Raw genomic sequence first — 21,187 nt, 5'->3', positions numbered from 1 at the left:
ATCTTAAATTGTGGGGGTGTTTAGCTAAAGGTTATATTCCAGCAGCTAAGAGAACTAAACTTGGTCTGAAAACTATTGATTGTGTTTTTATAGGCTATGCTCTTCATAGTAATGCCTATAGATTTTTAGTCATTAACTCTAAAAATAATTTGATTGAAAAGAACACAATATTTGAAACTAGAGACGCTGAATTTTTTGAATCTAGATTTCCATTTAAAAAAAGTCTGAAGGACCAACCAGTTCTTTTAGTATTCCTCCTAGTGTTATAGAGGAGCCATCTGAATTAGAAGAAGTTGAGATTAGGAGAAGCAAAAGACCTAGAATTACTACTTCTTTTGGTCCTGACTTTGTAACCTACTTAGTGGAGGATAATCCTAATACCTTTGTTGAAGCTATGTCTTCACCAGATTCTATATTTTGGAAGGAAACTGTAAATAGTGAATATTATTTAATTATGTCTAATAATACTTGGGAGTTAGTGGACTTACCTCAAGGATGTAAGACAATTGGGTGCAGATAGTTGTTTAAGAAAAAACTTAAACCTGATGGTTTGAATGATAAATTTAAAGCAAGACTTGTAGCCAAAGGCTATAGACAAAAAGAATGAGTTGACTTTTTTTTATACTTATTCACCCGTTACTAAGATTACCTCTATTGGATTGTTAATTGCAATTGTTTCACTGTATGATCTTATTATACATCAAATGGATGTCAAAATTGCTTTTTTAAATGGAGACTTGGAAGAGGAGATTTATATGGATCAGCCTGAAGGATTTGTTGTGGAAGGCCTTGAAAATAAAGTATGTAGACTTAAAAAAATCCCTTTATGGCCTTAAACAAGCTTCTAAGCAATGGCACGAAAATTTTGATACAGTTTTGACACATAGGGCTGGACAAAACTCCCGAACCGAACCGACCGAACCGAACAGAACCGAACCCGACGGTTCTTCTCAAGTTAAATACCCGAACGGGTATTTGAATCAGGAACCGACGGGTATGGTTCGGTTCTCGGTTCTAGGCCAAGACCCGAAGAACCGAATAAGAACCGAATCTTCGTAATTTTTTTAATTAATTTATTTTAAATAAGTAAATTATTTTATTTTTTCTAAATAAATTTGTTAACTAGTTAACTTAGTTCAAACCACAAAATATGATATTCCTATTTCTAATATTCAGTTCAAAATCGACTTAATCAAATTAACCTCAATTTTATCCAAATATGTTGTTCTACTGTAGTGTCGTTTCTACCGGAGAAAATCGAATTAAAACTCTACAACATCTCTCTTAATTATTTTGAGCTGGTTATCTTTTTCTTTCTGTGATTTTAATAATCAAATTTATGAAGAATTCAGCAAAGAGAGACGTGAAACACATAAAATTGAATTACGTTATTTTGTAAGAGCTAATATTAAATATATCATTAATTAAATTAACGTAACTATGTATATATTAAAAAATTTAATTATAATACGGAACCGAATGGAACCGAACCGAATGGAACCGAACCCGAACGGTTCCGTAATTAAATTTGGACCCGACGGTTCCACTTACTAAATACCAGAAAATTTCGGGTCGATTCGGTTCTCGTTAGAACCGAACTGAACCGGACCATGTCCAGCCCTATTGACACATGTAGTTATGTGATAAAATGAAGCAGAGAAATGCATATTTAGTAAATTTGAAAATAATTGTGATGTGATAATTTGTTTATATGTAGATGATATGCTGATTATGAGAACTAGTTTAGATGTGGTTAATCAAACTAAACAGCTTTTGAATAAGCACTTCGAAATGAAAGATTGGGTGCTGCTGATGTTATTCTAGGAATCAAAATAGTAAAACATTCTGAAGGAATTATTTTTACCCAATCACATTATGTAGAAAAGGTGCTTAAGAAGTTTAACCAAAACAACTGTGTTCCTATTAAAACACCTTATAATGCAAGCCGTCAGTTGAGAAAATATTCAAGTCCTAGTGTTTCCGCTTTAGAGTATGCTAGAGTAATCGGTAGTTTCATGTATCTCATGAACTATACAAGACCTGATATAACATATGTTGTCGGTAGACTTAGTTGGTATACTAGTAATCTTAACAGTGAACATTGAGATGATCTCATTCGAGTCTTGAGGTATTTGAGATACACTCTAGACTAGGGAATACATTGTACCAAATTCCTTGCTATACTTGAGGGAATTGTGATGCTAATTGGATTTTCGATACCAATGAAAGTAAATCTACAAGTGGATATGTATTTACATTAGCAGGCAGTGCTGTATCATGGAAATCTACTAAGCAAACCTACATTGCTAGACCTATTATGGAATCTGAGTTCATAGCTTTAGATAAGGTAGGTGAGGAAGCTGAATGGTTAAATAATTTTCTTATGGATGTTCCTTTGTGGTCTAAACCATTTCCAACTATTTCAATCCATTGTGAAGTCAAGTAGCTATTTCAAGAGCTCAAAATTCATCCTACAACGGAAAGTTTAGACATATGCGTAGGAGGCACAATATTGTGTGTCAGCTGCTTAAGGATGCGATTATAGCTATTGACTATGTGAAGTCAAGTGATTCAACAAACATCGAGGGAGATGGGGCTAAAGCCTATTACATATTAGATCACCTATAACGAAAACTCAACCTTGCAATTGGAGATCCCATCGTTAAGGTCCAATGGAACAACAAAGTTATTGGAGTGGTCTGTGGGGGTACTACATTTGATTTATTCCAAACCCCGCATGATACGTAGTACCAACTGTATTGAGTAGAGGATGAACTAATGCTCTTAATGCTTATTATAACTGATATTCAATGGGATGTTTAGCTACAATGCACACTTGATAAAAGCACATATTTGAGTGTGGAAGTGGAGCCACTTCCTATGAGAATTGAGACTAATTATCTAGAGCATTCAAAGAAACTGAGAAAGTTCATGGCCGAAATGAACACAACCACTAGAACTCAATGATTGTTCTAGAAATCATGGGTGTGTTCTGTTGTCTCAGTTTGTAACTATAATTGTAGAGTTCAAGACATAGTTCACTCTATAGTTAACAAGCTCAATAGAATATACAAAGCCAAAGTTCAAGTCGGCAGACACCTAAAGCCTGTATGATTTCTACCGTACTCCAGAGTAATATTTTCATTTATCTTATTTTTTTCATGTGGGAGATTATTATATATTTATAGTATAAATATAAAATGTGAAAGAAATAATCAAATTAGATGAAGTGCCCAAGCGGTAGGATATGTGGCATTTGTGTAGGATATTAGGGGTTCGGGTCACTTCCCACGCAACTATTAAAAAGTCTTGATTGGGGCATTGGGCTTCCTTGACTAAAATAAAAAAAAATTATTATTATATTTATTTTCAAAATTATTTAATGGGTCAAATTAGCCAGTATTTTTAGACCCTTTTTTGTAACAACTCACTTACTCACAGTCATTAAAATACTCACTACTCACAGCAATTAACATTCAACATTATTCTCTGGTCATGGAGGAGACAGTTACTTCCAATTTTGCCTATATAAACTCATGTCTTGATTTGGGAAAGACACACATCAAAGAAAACAGAAAATTGTTTGAAAAGAAATCATATTTCTCATATCCTGAATTTTTTTATACTCGATTTTTACATATATTCTGGAATACGTTTGAGAGTTCTGAAAATCATTTATGATTGCTGCACAAGTGGTTTACAATCGTTTTATCCAGTGAGTGATTGTCCACGGAGGTTGCAGCAGTTATCAGCGAGCAATTTCACTTTAGGACATCGTACTGTCACGAGACTCGATCAGACAATAAGTTTTATAATTTTGCATTTTATGTTCTAAACATTACTGCAACTGATTATGTTTCCAACAAATAGGATTGCACACAGATCGCTAATATAAATAAGGATCAAGTCACAAAAATAGAATATATATTAGTCACAAAACACTAATTAAAAGCATACCTAGCATACTCATATACGACATTGGCACATGGATAGCATTAGCACAAAATAAAAAAATACAAGTGCATATTAGAGAGTTCACCTTCTTCAAGGATTTTCCATCTAGACTTCTTCATTCTCTTGGGTGAAAATGATTCTTCAACTTTTTTCTCCCTTTTTCCTCTCTTTATCTCTTCGGATTTCATCCGCTCTTCGAGTTAACATCATTTTGAAGAACAACGTATGGTGAATGTTGTTTAAACAGAAGATTTTATACTAGAATTTTTAAATTTAATGTTGTGCAAAATCTCAGTGGTGATAATGGCAGGTTAGAGTGATTCAACGTGGGGATTGAAGAAAGGCACGGTTGAGAAAGATATGCTATAGAGAGAAATAGATATAGCGTAGATTTTTTTTATTTTTTATTTTTGATAGGAGAACCCGCACCCGTTACCCTTCGGGTGCTCATTGGGTAAACTTTCGGCTAACGCAATAGCTTGCAAATCACACCAGCCAGGTAATCGCACTAAGCAAATCCTGTGCAACAGGCTCGACCAAGAAAGTGTCGGTAAGGGGAATCGAACTAGTGACCAAAGGTCTCCGCAGTCACCCACGCCACCAACTCGATCACCCCATGTGGGACAATATAGCATAGATATTAAAAAGAGGGTTGGAAGAGAGATAAAGAGAAAGGGATGATTATGGTAATGTATTATCATATAGATATTTTTATCCAATTTTTAACTCAAAAACTTCCAAAGTTCTCAATAATAATGGCAAAAAGGCTACATTGTATCTTTGATGCAGTCATCGATTATGTGAGTAGATTTGAATTCCTTTTAGATAAGTATTAAAAATTGTTATTATATGATTAATTCATTTTAATTTTGTATTAACTAATTTAAAAATATATTATTCTTAATTAAAACTTATGAACACCTGATTATGAAATAAAATCTTTAAGCCTTTATTTTTGAAGTGTTAAGTTTAAAGGTAGGGTTTTGCTTAATTTTAGTATTTTATGACGGTTTTCATTAAATAAAAAAAAATGATATGAACGCATAAGAGACATATTTGTCATTCTTATATTAAATAAGAAAACTAGCGACAAACACAAACGTTCACAAAATATTTGCACCTTATTTCAAGGCATGCCGACATAACGTTTGGGACTTTCATTAAACTTAAAATATGATACATCAAACAAAAATTTTTGGTGTGAAGTGACTAAAAGGTACAGTGTGTATGTGTTTACCAATTTTCGTTTTTCAATTAATATCTACTCTTTGAAATTTTTAACAAATATACATTTCTCATTTTAAACATATTAGCAAAATTAAATTTACTATATTTCTTTCCTAACTTTGCTTAGATGCCTAAAAGTAGTGACGAACGCAAACATTTTGAGTTAATGGAGCACAATTAAACTTTCAAAAAATACAAATTTACGTTTATATAAATACCACTATGCTTGTCATCTTTTTTTATATCCAACATCATTTTCATCACTTTTACCTCGAATATTCCTTTCATTAACATTGTAATAATAATAAAAACGCATATTTACATCCAAATTATTTTTTCGTCACAATTAATTCAAGTGAAAAATACGAAAATTCCAGCAATTCTAAATGTTAAATTATCAAATGCATTATAATCCAAACAAAGAAAAAAAATCACAGCAAGAATTCATTACCATAAAATTGCCAAAACAAGATAGAAATTGGAGCACTTAATTGGATCACTAATTCAATTTTCATAAGAAAATGCAAAAGAAATCATAAAAAAGAAATAATTCCCCAAAAATGAGGTATACAACTTTTGATGAATAAATCTTTAACGTTCTTTGAAAAATTAAAACATCAGATTTTTCAGGCTGTAGTTCTTCTGCTTCCATTAATAAAAAAATAAAATAAAATAAAATAAATCTTAACTTTAAGTTGGTGGGTCACTTGACCCACCAGGACCCACTGTGCGTCCGCCAGTGCCTACAAGGTATTTTAATAAAAGAGTATTATAGTCATTTTCTATGATTGAATGGTCATAATTCATAATTTTTTTGGTTGGAAACAAATTTTATTTTGGCCAAAAATAAAAAATAAAAATTGATGCGATAAACTTCGTATTCGAAGTTAAGTCAAAATTGATTAGAGAATCTAGGGTTTGATGAGCCACCCTTACGGTTTTATTTGTCTAGCTCATCAAATGCTATACAATAGAAACGAAATTCAAGACCATTGACAATATTATAGACCAAGGTGTGTCCCCTACAGTTAAAGAAGACCAAACTAGCAAAACCAATACATAGCCCCACAAAACTAGTTAAAATGATTGTAGAAGTTAGAGATACATTGTTTCGAACTTGTCATCCTTCGAATATAATTTTAAAATCTCAACATATATCATTTCTTGTAACTAGATCGGAAGATGCCGTAATATATTGCAGAAAGCGTGTTGATGTCCTCCCATTTGTTAAGAACGAATGATGTGTCGAGTGGTCAAAATTGTGTGAGGGGATAGTCAATTCAGAACAAAAACCTTCCAAATCATCTTTAAATGGCATGTTATGTTCCATTGAAAGCATGCTCGACTCCAAACTTCTAGGAACAAACCAAATTTTAAAAATAAAATCGAACTTCAGATGAGCATATAATACGTGAAAATTCATTAAACCAATACATGCTCCACAGTACTACTAAGATGTGAAACACTTAACAACATCCACAACCCAATTATAAGGTTTCGAGATCAATCTAATAAAATGTTTAACTATTGGTCTAAAATTTTAAATATTATTTGAAGAAAATATTTGTTACACCTATCATTTGTTAAGTTATATAAGTTAACATACAAAATTAACCTTCTTCACTAAAATGGATGTGTATTTATTTTTTTTAATTATTATTATTTTTTTTGGTGGTGAGGATAAGGCCTTCCTATTACTATTTATTTATTTTGTTATTTGTAAATCGTGTTACCTAATAATGTCGATTTATCCAACAAAAAGTACCCCACATGTTCAAAATATTTAAAACCAATATACCCCCCACTGTATTTCAATGGTCCCTTTCCAGACCAACCCACTGTTAATCAGGTGGGCCAGGCACTGTCATAGAGGGTCCTACCTAAAGTGGGCCGATGTTTACTTTACTCTAAGTCCAGAACATTTGATGAAAAATGTAAAATTTTAGGGCCACCAAACCACCGTTGGTCCACCACCACGAGCTGGCCTCCACCACCACTAGCAAGGTAGTAGTGCCTTCAAGGGTTGAATTGAAAAGTAGGAATTTTGTTTGCCTATGGGTATATACAAATAGAAAAATAAATCATTTTATTTCTTTACGGTTAATTATCAACAAATTTCATCAAGTGAGTCTATTCTTAAGAGTAATGCTGTTTGTATATAATTATGTTAAGGAAATCAGATGTTTTTGCCAAAAGTGAGAGTACCGAAATGGCCTTGCTTCAATTCTCTTATGTATGAATTGATAATTAAGAAATCGAAACTATATTGAAATTCTTAGAATTAACTTTATACATATTCCCAATCAATATCACTTAATTGATACCACTGTCATAAGTTATTTTCCAATACACTTCATAGTCCGTAACATCGGTATCAACTATTTTTGAATGGTTCAAAAAATTGAATGGATTTAATCCCACTTCATGAATTTCGTACTATAAATTGTAATAAATATTAAGTTTAAGTCTGGTTTAACTAAAAAAATACGTTAAAATTCAAGTCAAAATGAACAATTAATTTTAATTACACATTTTATGAAAATTACAACTTTTTTACTTTTCAAATATAAAGGTCGTACAAGAGTAGTAATGTAATGAAGGATAGTAGTTGTGGGGAGTACTATCCCTTTTTAATACCCTACCACTTAAAGAGTTATTAATCAGCCCCAAGTATGTCACTTTTTCTAATCCACACAATGTTGTCTATGGTGGTTATTAACACAAAATCACTATCACTATTTTTGTTTTACCAAATACAATGAATCGAATCGCAATCCACCATGTATATAGACAATTTGCTATTGAACACTACTGATATCAAGTATCAATTCAGATGACAACTTCATGACATTAAATGATATATTCACTTAAATGTAATATAACATGATTTATTTAATTGAATCTATTAAATATGATTATCTAAACTGGTACACTAACATTCTTGATTTTGAATAACAACATTATTTGTTCTTATAGAGATGGATGAATATGCGAGCCGTTCAAAGTTTAAAGAGTTTTACATTTTTGTGTTGATTAATTATTAATTATTATTTTTTTAAATTCAATTGAACTATTCTTGTCATAAAATGCATTTTTAAATAGTGTATTGATGAAAAATGTGCAATTAAAAGATAAAGAAAAATCATGAATTTATTTATAATATTATTTTATTGAATAATGTGTGTTTGGAGTGGGTCAAATCATCGTTGAATGTATTTTGATGAAAAAATTGAGGACTCAAACAAGGGCTTAATAAGTATATTAAGAGCCTGTTTGGGAGTGATTTTGAGAATTGATTTTTTCACTGTTAGGGAAAAAGTGGGGTCCACCTGTGAGAGAAGAAGTCAAATATGACAGTTGAAATAGTGAAATAACGGTCAAAAAATCAATTTTTTGGATCAAAAAATGAATTTTTTGGATCAAAAAATGGGGCTCAAACAAGCCCTAAGAAAGTAACTATTAAAATGAACTCTAAACACCCATAAAAAAAATAGTTATTAAATCATTAAAGTTCAAGAGGACAACAAAAAAATTTTAATTGAAGTTTAGGAAGTATAAAAGAAACAAGAGACAAAAAGAAATTATATTACATAATTCTATTTTAGACGTAAGAATACTTTAATTTTGTCGTGGGTCATATTACATCATGGAGAAATTTCATACATTGTCTTCTACCAAAAAAAAAAAAAAGGCTTCACACATTGTCTTCATGTGGGCCCATGATGCACTAGTTGGCTAACAACCGTTGGATTTCTTCTATCAAAATGAAAATAAAATCTATTTATAGGGACTTCCAAGATTCATTCGTCTAGCCACCGTTGCTCGCTCTCTTCGCCCCGGCCCCCCTCTAAAGATCTATTATAAGTCGCCGCCCGCCAGCGCCGCCGTGCACGGTGGTTCAATCCCTTTGCATGGCGACACCAACTTCAATCCCATTAATAACTCTCAAGGAAGAAGATCCTGACACAGAGGAGAAATCAATTTTTCCACCTAAAGGACTTGCACCTTCTTTACAAACTACACAACCCCCGCCGCCGGCTGTGTCGCCGCCGCCGAGGAGATCATCGACTAAGGACCGTCACACCAAAGTTGAGGGCCGAGGGCGGAGAATCCGAATGCCGCCCACGTGCGCCGCCAGAGTCTTCCAGCTAACCCGAGAGCTCGGGCACAAGTCCGACGGCGAAACCATTAGGTGGCTCTTAGAACAAGCCGAGCCCTCCATCATCGCCGCCACCGGTACCGGCACTGTCCCAGCCATTGCCATGTCAGTCAACGGTATCTTAAAAATCCCCACCACCGGCTCCACCGCCACGGACGGCGGCGGCCAGACAAACCGCAAACGCAAACGCCCCGATAATAGCGAATTTGTGGAAATAAACACTGTCAGCAACAAAATTTCTAACTCTAATATGAATCTCACAACTACAAATCCCGCAATTATTTCAACAAATTCTTCAATGTCAGCTCCATTAATGTCAACTGTACCAACTCCGGCGCGCGCACTGGTGCCGCTGATTACTATGTGGGCTATACCAGCGGCACCACCAAATGCAAACGCATCACCAACTTTTCTTATCATTCCACAGGCAGTACAAAATGGGCCGCCATTGGTGACTATTTCTGCATCTGCAAGGCCTATATCTGCAGGTTTCGCCACCGTGCAACCTGGTGGCGCTAACATAGCACAGCCACAGCTGGACAAGTCGGCGGTCCAAGTTAATCTTCAGAGTTTGCCAAGTTCAAGTGCTGCAAGTTGCACTTCTGTGGTTGAGAAATCACGACAAAGACTCAGATGCTGAGGAAATTCGTTCGTGGCTTTACTTGTTTCTGTTACTTCAGAAATTATACATTCAATAATCAGGCTTTGAATTTCTTGTGGATTATCTAAGAACTTAATCAGATAATTTGATTAAATCTTACAGTACCCAACCAGAAAGTTAGACCCTTCCCTTCGATTTCGAGGCTGCATCACATGTTCGTTACATGAGTTAATTGTTTCAATGGTCACTGAACTTATGTCCATATTTTTTATTGATCACTGAAATTTAAAATGTAGAGTTTTGGTCATTAGGTTCATGTCTTCGATTGTTCACTAAAATTTAAAATGTCGAATTTTTGGTCACTAAACTTTGAAAAATATTGTGCATTATTTATTGAATTTTGAAAAATGTTGTACATTATTTACTATAAACTCAATATTTTTCAAAATTCAATAGTTATATTAGTGAGTAACGTATGACATATTCCAAAATTTAGTGGCCAAAAGTCGACATTTTAAACTACAATGAGCAATCTAAGATATGGATCTAAGTTCAGTGAGCAATCGAAGACATTGACCTAAGTTCAGTGGTCAAAACTCGACATATTAAACTTCAGTGACCAATCAAAGATATGGACTAAAATTCAGTAACCACTGGAACAATTAACTCTTCATTACATATTCTTGATTGATAGTCACCTTCATTTTAACTATTTCATCTAAAAGTTTAAAGCAATGAGTGTGTTACAAAAAGAACTTGTATACGAAGATATCTAATCAAATAGGTAGAGTAGAGCTTGTTGTTGGCTTTAGGTATTTAACATCTCCCATCTTTTACAATACGATACATTTGGACATTTAGAACACAGTTGAGGATACAATTTTATGAGCAATGGAGGTAGGATCGACTCAAGTCTTGCATGTTCATATGCAAGTGACATTGAGGAAAGATGTGCTTAGTTGAGTTTTTCTGGAAACTCTTTAATCAAAAAGTTTGAATAGAAACATTTTCATTATTTTACATATCAATTACTGATCAATCTCGAGCAGTTTCCATCTGGTGCATATTTTTAGTCCAGATGTTCATTTTACTCATTCCATATCAAAAGTTCACAATATCTAACTTTTACGACTTAATTACTTGATTCGCCGCTAAACTTTGCCTAAAATTTCAAGGGGATCACTAAATTTCAAAAAAAATTCTCGTTAGTTATAGAATCGTGATGGATGGGATAACATTTTGCAAAGTTTAGTGACTAATTGTGAAACTTTTGAAGTTCAGTGACTCTTTGAAAAACTTTCGCAATGTTCAGTTACCAAACATGTATCTTTTTATTTTTATTTTTTTGTACTCGCACATTTTTTTATCTCTAATATTGTCAATCAAGTAACTAGATTTGGTTTTGAGTTTAACAATTTGCTATAACTTTCTTTTTTGTGAACTCTATAGTGTCGTATAATAGTTCTATGGACTGTTTCAACTTCAATCGTCTTTCCATTAGAATACACCTGTATAAAAACTAGAAATCTATTAAATTTTTAGCTAAAAATGTGTATGAATTTCAAATTTGAATAGTACTAAGTGATCAATGCTGAAGGTGTTCTCTACCGAAATAGTTGAATGTATGAATCTCTGTTGCTTAATTGATCTTAGAGAGGTCAACACACAATGTTATCGATTACCCTAGGGATAAAAGATTATTCTTTTTTCTAAGTTTGACGATATAAGAGAGAATAAAATTGAGGGGGGTGGGGGGCAAGAGTACAGAAAAATAAAAAAGAAAGAAAAAAGACTAAAAAAAGGTAGATTACCTAATTGGTCATTGAAATTTGCATAAAGTTTCCAAAGGATCATTTAGTGATGGATGGGATAACATTTTGCAAAGTTCAATGATTAATGTGAGAACTTTTGAAGTTCAATGATTCTTGGAAACCTTATACAAAGTTCAATGACTAATCAGATAATTGTATACTAACTTGATTCATCGTGATTTAACTTTATACTTAAGGTCCATTTGATTGTAAGAATGAAATTTGGATGGAAAAAAAATGAATTTTAGGAAATTGAATTGCTTAGGACTTATTTTCTGGGAATTGTCAATTAAATGTGTTTGATTGGTATAATTTTTCATCCAAAAAATGTTGAAATTTTCGATCTTTTGGTGTTCGTTTAACTTTATTTTTCATGAAAATTGTCGATTAAAGGGATATAATTTTTACAATTGTGAATAGAATTTGTTCCAATTTTCAAAAAAAATTTAAAAAAAAAAAAAAAAAAAACCCTAGCTGGAAAACCAATTCCCACAATTCCCATGGATTCCTACAAAACAAAGAAAATTGCACATGTGTGGAGGGAGCGGTTGAAACGGAATTGTCAAAAAAATTTTGAAATCTAACAAGCTAAAAAGGTAGAAATTTGAAAATCCATGGAAAATTGGACAAATCAAATAGGCCTTTAGTATCATAATGACCACTCAAATTGATTTTGATTCATTATGATCACTGTACTTCATACTTAGCGTCACCAAAACCATCCAAATTGCTTTTGATTCATTATGATCACTGTACTTCATACTTAGCGTCACCAAAACCATCCAAATTGCTTTTGATTCACCATGATCACACAACTTTATATAAGGTTCAAGTCAAATCATGAGATTATTACAACAACAAAAAAATATACACACTAAAAAAATTCACACATAATTATTACCCCAACAAAAAGGAAAAGAAAAAAAAAATGAGAATCAGAAACTAAAAGAAAAATACACAATATGGTAATCATTTCCCAAAAATAAAAAAAGAACCAAAAAAATAAACATATAGGAAATCAGAAACAAATTTTTTTTTTTTTTAATTTCTGCTAACACAAAATATACAACTAATTACACACACTTTCACATAAAATAATAATAATAAATAAATCACCAACCCAAATTAGGAAAAATTATATAATATAAATCAAACACAAATCAAGAAAAAATTTATTGCGTAAAAAAAATAAAAGAAAAATCCACTAACCCAAATTAAAAAATTATGTAATTAAATTAAACACAAATCAAGAAAAAAATATATAAAGTCTTTTTTAAAAAAAAAAAAAGTTTTTAAATGATTACCATGTTGGGTATTTTTTATTTTATAGTGTATGTGCGCATTTTTTTTTTTTTTTAGTGGTAGTAATCGGGTAGCTTGACTGAAATATTATATGACGTTGGTGGCCATGATGAATCAAAATTAATTTAGGTGATTATGGTGACACTAAATATAATGTACAATTGCTATGATGAATCAAAATCAATTTGGATAGTCATAATAACATTAACTATAAAGTATAGTGGTCATACGTGAATTTAATCCACATAAAATTGCTGAATAGAACACGGACATTTTGGCACCTTTAGACCATTGAGGAGAATAGAGAGTTCTCATATTACAATGGTAGGTTGTGGATAAAATTTAGAGCATGTTTAAGTCTCATTTTTCTTTTTTTTCAAACTGCATTATAGAATAGTATTTTTATGGAAAATGTGCGGTTTAAAAAATAAAAAGTTTTGAATTTAATTGTAATATTATTTTATTGAAAAATGTATTAAAAATAATAAATAAATGTATTTTAAAAATAATAAGGATTAAACGAGGGCTAAATAATTTACACGCGTGGCACGTGCCCAAGTCAGTGATGGCTGTGGAATGATGTGCACGTGTGAGAGTGGGTAGGAATCACTAAGACACGCACATGTCTGGTTCCCTTATTTCTTCATTAAAATGAAAAATATGATCGTTATCCATCACATCAAGTCACCAAATTAAAATTTTTCTCTCTTGTGTGGAATTCGTAACAATTATATTTTTCATTCTCATTTTTCTAAAAACGAGAAACAAACGAGGTCTAAGACTTGCTGGGGCAGAGTAGGGAGAGGTCAACATACGTGTGGGTTTGGGTTTGTGTTATAAATAGTGGGGGCCCACATTAGTGGTCATGAACTAACGGTAGGAACCTGCTCCCGAGGTGGTGGTGGTGGACCCGTCTAGCACGGTGGCTGAGTGGTGGCCCCCCCAGGTTGCCGGCGGACCAAACCCCGGTGAGAGAAAGCTAAATGGTGGGCTCTGAGAGACGTGGCTATTAATTGGCTGTGACATTTTAGTGTGGCCCCTTTTTATAATTTGACACGTGGGTAGCCTTAGGGTGGTCCAATTCTGTTTCATATACAATATGGGCATAGGATGAATATTCAGTATTTTTCTTTTCTTTTCTTTTTCTTTGAAATATAATCAGTTAACACTTATCTAAATATTTACGAAATAATATCAGGGTGTGCTTGGTAAGATGAATATTAAATTAAAAAAAAAAATAAAAAAAATTAAGATAAGTGTTTAGTTAACGATTGTGTTATCAAAAATATGTTTACGAGTTTGGGCATCTAAGTGAGCACTTTGAAGAGTCAATGGGGTGTATTCAATTGTGATTTTTGAAAATTATGATGAACTTTTTTAATTGATATTTATGTGGATTTCGTAAATTTTTTGTAGATTTGTATGAAATTAGTAGAAGTCTTTCGTAGATATCTGGACTTCTGTAGAATTAAAAAAAAAAAAAAACTTTTGAAAACTTTTGAAAACTTTCATTTGAATTAAAATTCACGTGGATTTCATACAATAATGTGTGCGTGCGTGCTAAAAAATAAATTTAATATTCAATATTATTAATATAATATTCTTTAAAATAAGTAAAAAAAATAATGTATTTACATTTAATTATAAATTTGTCATATAAAATTTTTCACAAAAAAATGAATGAAAAAAGAAAAAAAAAAGTTATAAGAATCCAATTTTATTTTTTTATAGAAAATAAAGATAAATAATAAGAGAGAGAAAGATAAATAGAAATAAATATAATCAATAGAAAAAATAAATTTTAAACATAACTCTAATGTTCGTGGAATGAAAAAATGAAAGAGAAATATTAGGCAAAAAACATATATCATTTTTTTTAAGTCTCCTAAAATCTTATGATTAATGAGAGACAAATTTTGAGACTTTATATGAGTACTTTTTTGTTTAAAAGTTAGTAACCCAAAATCTTTTAAAAGTCTCTAGAAGGCATTAAAAATTTGAACACTTCAAGACTTATAGAGACTTCTAAAAAGTTTTACTTGAATACATTGTGATATTTGAAGACTTTTTAAAAATCTATAAAAATTTTAATTGAATACACTAATACTTTTAGATAGTCTCAAAAAATTTACATTGAATACTCCTAAACTTTTTAAATTTCAAGAAGTTATTAAAAGTCTCAATTAAATACACATCTAAAGTGTATACGAACTAAAAAAATAAACTAATGAGCGTTCATAAGCATGAAGCTTTATGAGCGATCTTAAGTGCATAATGCGAGTCAACGTACTTTAACAAAAGCATAAGGATCGAGCTAATGAATAAAACAGGAGCATGTAACAGAATTAGTTAAAAGTCAACCAATCAGTAGTTGCTACATGTTACCAACCAAAAAGACCAAAATACCCTCGAGGTTGTTTAGATTTATATAATAAACACACCGGAGATGGAGAATGGAATGAAAAAATTTGAATAGCTTTCTCTCAGAATACCATTTCTCGTCATATTCCTCATTAAGCATCGGATTAGTGAGCTTAAAAGGGAAAAATCAAATTAGGTGAGAAAAAATTATTGATCATCGTTTAAAGGTCAACATATAGACTAGCATGTAAGATGAAATTGACAGTATTTTGATCAGTATTGAATAAACAAAGTTAAATATGAGAAAATTACACATGCACATGATTTTCAACTTCCAACTTTGAAAATCAAATTTAAAACTTATTTATATAAAATCAAGTTATAATTCAACTTTTTAATATAAATAATATTTATTATTAAATCTCTCTACTCTCTCTACACAACAAATCTTACTCTCTTTACTCTCTCATGTATTACTAGTCTCACTCTATTATCAACCCTAACCAACCATCGTCATCAACGGCGGCACTACAATCACCACAAGCCATACACCATTGTACAGAAATGTACAATGTATTCTGAGCTCAAAAATCAATGAAATTGTTGATGTCAAATGTTCGATTTGGTTGTAACCTTATCAAAGTGACATTTTTGTATACTTTGTGTATTTTTTGATTTCTTGTTCCGATTGTGGTATCAAAGCCTTCATTGGTATTACGGCTTCCTTTGATGGTTGTCTATTTGTGAAAAATTCATTTTCACAACCAGTTCTGAAGAGATCTTAATGTTCGGTTTTTCAGAAACCCTATCTGTTTTATCCACAAATCTTACATTCCTTGGTTTATACTTTGTTCTGAAGTTTTTTTGTTAACTATTATTCATTTTGATTGTCTTTTTAGTTTTTTTTGCAGCTCGAGTTGATGAATTGAGGGTTCACGATTATTCTTGGTTGACCTAAACTGTTCTTGGGGATTTTCTTGGTTACTGGTAGTCAAAACAAACAACTACCCCTCTTGTTTGAGACTGGTTTTCCTTCATTATATTCAATTTGTTCATCCCAATCTTATATGTGATACTTGTTATTGTAAATTGTTGTAATACTTAATAGATCTCCCTGTGCATAATAATAATATACGTGTGTAGTAATTTTTTTTTTTATTTTCGCATGCATTTATTTTGTTCTGTGTGATACATTCATATTATCTCTTCTTTTCTTGCTTCAGGTTCTGATGTCCCAAATTAAGCCTTGACCTGAGGACATGATCTTCACAAAATCCTGGTGAATTTAGGCATTTGGGACTTGATGTATATCACATTGATTATATAGTTACCTCTTGTTATTTTTTTAAAGCTTCTTGATACTTAATATTCTGTCTGACTCTATGTGTTGTCAAACACTATTTGGTATCCACTTGTTTTCTGTCGCACATTGTACTTCAAATAATTTTCTTGTGTTGATTAAGAACTCCAAATGTCAAGTACTAATTTTGAACTTGAGGTTTGCAAAAAATGAAAGGGGTCCTTGTTCAACAGAAAGTCTCAAATGTCGACCTATGTTTGACTTCTTGTTTTTATTATCACAAATAAATTGAGATTATTTCTAACAAATTGTATTCGAGTGTTGATAGAGAATATTGCAAATCAAATTTGAAGAAGGCAAAGTTCGAAACAAAGCGACGATCGACATGAAAGTAAAATCAACGTTGTGAAGATTGCTATTGAAATAAAAGCATAAGTCTAGCATGCAAGACAAGAAAAAGAGCCTTATTGAAGATAATAGTCTTAGACTTTTTAATTTCATATGTAAAGGTAATATGCTTCAATATTGGGCAATAAATCTTAAAAGGCTCAAGTGTCAATTTTATACTCAAGAAAAATTATTTCAACAAAATACTTATGCAAGATATCTTTCAAGATAACGAATTCAATCTTACATTATAAAGTGTCACTTATCTTTAAATTAAGTTAAAGACGTTTTTCAAAGTATTACCTTTGTCAACATCATTGAAGAAAATTTTGATAGGAAATTGTCATAGCGGACGTCCGATAGGATCAACAGTAAAAAAATTTTAACCGTTCTGAAATACAACGGCTAGTGAATCACCCAGTACGATAGCGGACGTCCAGTATGACAGATTTTCTAATAGTTCTACAGCTATAAATACCCTTTCACCTCGCATTCATTCATATACTTTTCTTGAGCAATAAAGTAGGCATTTTTTGATCTTTGCTACCCTATTTCTCAATCTTTAAAAGATCAAATTATTTGATTCTTGAAAAAAAAATTGAGTAATCAAAACTTGCAAATATTTTCTATCTCGATCAAAGTTTTTCAACCAACACTTAAGATACTCTCTTTGCTATTTATTGAAGTATTGAGCCTATTTCTCTTTTGATATTTAATTGAGTTTATATCATTTTTTAAGAGAGAAACTTTCACTTGTAATGTTTTATTTTTATTTTTTTTTATTGTGGGCCGTGTTGAGGTCCTGAAAAGCTCAACATTGTAAAAGAATCGGTGTCCTTTAGTTGTAAGTCACCGGAAGTGTTGTAAGGATTGGATTGTACCATAAGTTAATCAACAATAGTAAAAAAAAGATCTTACTTGTGACGGAGAACTTGGTAATAAGGGACGTAGACCGTTGTTTGGATCAAATCTCCATAACACATCGTTTGAGCCTTTTATTCCCTTTTACTTACTGTTTTACGTGTGTTACCTAGTTTGCATATTATTTATTTGCTAATTGCTTAAATGTGTATTTATTTTCAAAAAAGACTTAGATAACCAATTCACCCCCTCTTATTTAGTTGTTCTTAGGCTTTCAATTGGTATCAGAGCTTGGTATTCACTTTCAAAAGATTTTACAATCTTGAGCAATGGTTAACCAAGTTTTTCAAACTTTCGAGGGACAATCTGCAAACCTACTCACTTTCTTTGATGGCACACACTATAATTATTGGAAGGTTAGAATGATGATATATGTACAATCTATTGATTATAATATTTGGAAAGTTATTATATACGATCCGTATGTTCCTACCAAGACTATTGAATTATATGGTAAACTAGACCAAACTATACCTAAATCTAGGGAAGAATATGATGCAGAAGACGAGAGAAAATTATCTTTAAATGCCAAGGCTAAAAACTTACTTTATAGCAGAGTCGCTGAAATTTGGCACAGTAAGATACTAGCTGGAAGCATAAAAAGTTGGCCTGATCTTAAGAGAGCATTTTTTATTTTTATTTTTATGAAATTTGGGGCTAGCAAGGAGGGAAAAGCGCCCCTACTCAATGCCTCCATGACATGAGCCAATAGGCAAGTGAGATCCTAAAAGGTTTTTTAGCCCTCTTTACTGATGAGATGACTTATTATGAGCAAGTCATGGATAGGAAGGCCTTTTTAGCCATTAGAGGTGCCTTAACATGAATACTCTTTTTGAAGAGATGTGAAAACAACGGCCCCACCAGCTATGACACATTGGTGGAAATGATGAGGCGAGAAATTATCGATGAAGAACTGATTGACCATCATAACAGAGCCGTTATGAGACTCCCATCACCACAAAGACAAATAGAGAGAGGTCTAACCTATCATCCAATAGACCATGAATGGACCTAGGCCATACATGCGGTACTCCTACTTCAGGACAAGTGCTAGCTACCGCCACTCTAAACGCTATACCTTCGTTAGCCTACAAAGAAGTTTGTGCCTAATTACTTGAGGCAACCAGTTCATCAAAGAAGGAGAGGCAGATGACAAAACATGAGCCTAGAAAATAGGTCATATTGTTCTTATCATTGAACATACAGTCATGGAACAAATGAATGCATGCCCATTACATAGAATACGGGTCGAATCAATTCACATAGAAATGAGAGGAGTAATCGCCACCTCCAATGGAGTTTATCCCCACCTAGACAAGTTCAACAACCTAGACGCGTAAAGGCGAGGCTACACCCCAGGTAAATCGTTGCCAAAGTAGGAACAATAAAAGAGAGAGGCATAGGAGTGGGTGACATCGAAGAGATCCCCAAACAAGTATGGATAATCCTCCTATAAAAGAAATAGATACAAACATTGAAAGACCACATGCTGGAGGATATTCTCAAAATGGTCAGAGAAATTATGCCAGGAATGCTAAGGACCTCCCAATGACTAGTTATATAGTCAATAACAATCCTCATAGAGCTAAAATGTGCCACCCATCACATTTACACAAGAGGATGCAATAGGATTTCATTATCCTCATTATGATACTTTGGTAATAAGAGTTGTTGTTGCTCTAGATGGAGTGAAATGAATGTTAGTTGATAATGGGAGCTCTATCAACATCTTAATTGGCACCACATTAAAAATATTACAAATCAAAATTCTATAATTCCAATAATTATAACACAACAATATGATAGAAATACTTTGACCTCTTAGTCCATACTAATAAATGCAAACACTTGCAATTGTAACACATGGTTTATTCTCCCTGTAAAGATAAGAATATAGTACGTAAATTTATTGATTATAGTTATATGATATAAAACAACTAATAAAAAAAATAAATAGAAATGTCAAATACGATAATACCTTCTATAACTATTTGTGAATCATTCAATGATTTTACCTCATTCAAATGTTAACGAATTACTATAAACTAATTTTTTAAGACAAATCACTGTTTCAATAATATTCGCATTCAACGAACTCTTGAAGGAATAAAAAATTCTAGTACTAGTAAGGAATGCAGACTTATAAACAATTAAGAATATATGAATAGCTAACATATCTTTAGCAATTTGTAGGGCAATCTTATATTTATTTGCATTCAATTTCCACTAATTAATATGTCGAAATGTTCATTAGTTAAATCTTCAAAACGGTCAATTAAGTAATCCATCAAAGTATTCTAGCAATTAACAACAAAATCTAGATATTAAGTTAAAATGTAAATAATTAATTGAGTAATCTAACCAGAAAATTGGGAACAAATAAACAACAAATGTTATCCACTAAAACAATTTTGAAGCAGGTTGGTTTTGTCCAAAACCAAAAATTTGATGGATCCACGTAAACATTAGCCAATGATTACATAAAAGTGATTTCAATTTGATTTTGTAGTTTGACAATTTCATTATTCAGCCCTACTCAAATCATATCAATTTCATTAAAAAAATTTAGCTTCTTTTTCACCACGAGATATAAAATAAATTGGAAATTTTCAAAATAGTTTGATTTGAATCTTTTTTGCCCCATAGCTAGTGGATTCATGTTCAAAATTCACTATAGAAATTGTTGAACTCACTATAGAAATTGTTCAATTTTGTCTCAAGAAATCCAAATCAAACTACCTGATGCCCCACCTCTAATTTCTATTTTGAAACAACGAACGTCTTATTCCCAACAATTTGAGGGCATCTGAATCCCTTTTTGCCAATCATTTCTGTTCATTAGTAAATCCACTTATTACATTTTAATGTTCAATGTAGAAACAATTTCAACATGTAATAGGCTAATAGCAATCCGTCTAGGATAGGTAGATATTACCTTCCTCTCGTATCTAGTGGTAAAAAGCGGATATCCAGAGTCAGGACATCTGCCTGTGGAATCGACACGATACTCTTTTTTGGTCGTGCCGAGCCCCCTGTTACGGCTCCACTCTAATGAAATAGTGTACTTTTTATGAATTCTAATGTTCTATGCATTGGGATAAAATGCAAAACCTGCAATATCCTGGAATGTGAAAGCTAAAACTTTTCATATCTTGTCAACATTC

General features: G+C 32.1%; 1 protein-coding gene across 1 annotated transcript; it reads right to left on the bottom strand.

The window, feature by feature from the left end:
• Nucleotides 1–8,978: 8,978 nt before the first annotated feature.
• Nucleotides 8,979–10,299, bottom strand: LOC111392190. The gene has a single exon (XM_023017465.1). The coding sequence runs from the start codon at nucleotides 9,860–9,862 to the stop codon at nucleotides 9,260–9,262; it is 603 nt and encodes a 200-aa protein (XP_022873233.1). The 5' UTR covers nucleotides 9,863–10,299; the 3' UTR covers nucleotides 8,979–9,259.
• Between the last annotated feature and the right edge of the window lie 10,888 nt (nucleotides 10,300–21,187).

This window comes from Olea europaea, unplaced genomic scaffold (assembly GCF_002742605.1).
Source record: "Olea europaea var. sylvestris unplaced genomic scaffold, O_europaea_v1 scaffold897, whole genome shotgun sequence".
In the NCBI taxonomy this organism is placed as follows: Eukaryota; Viridiplantae; Streptophyta; class Magnoliopsida; order Lamiales; family Oleaceae; genus Olea; species Olea europaea.
This window is presented reverse-complemented; position numbering and strand designations above follow the sequence as displayed.

Excerpts from the sequence above, each read along its gene's own strand:
- LOC111392190 (XM_023017465.1), bottom strand. The coding sequence starts at position 9,862 with ATGTTAGCGCCACCAGGTTGCACGGTGGCGAAACCTGCAGATATAGGC.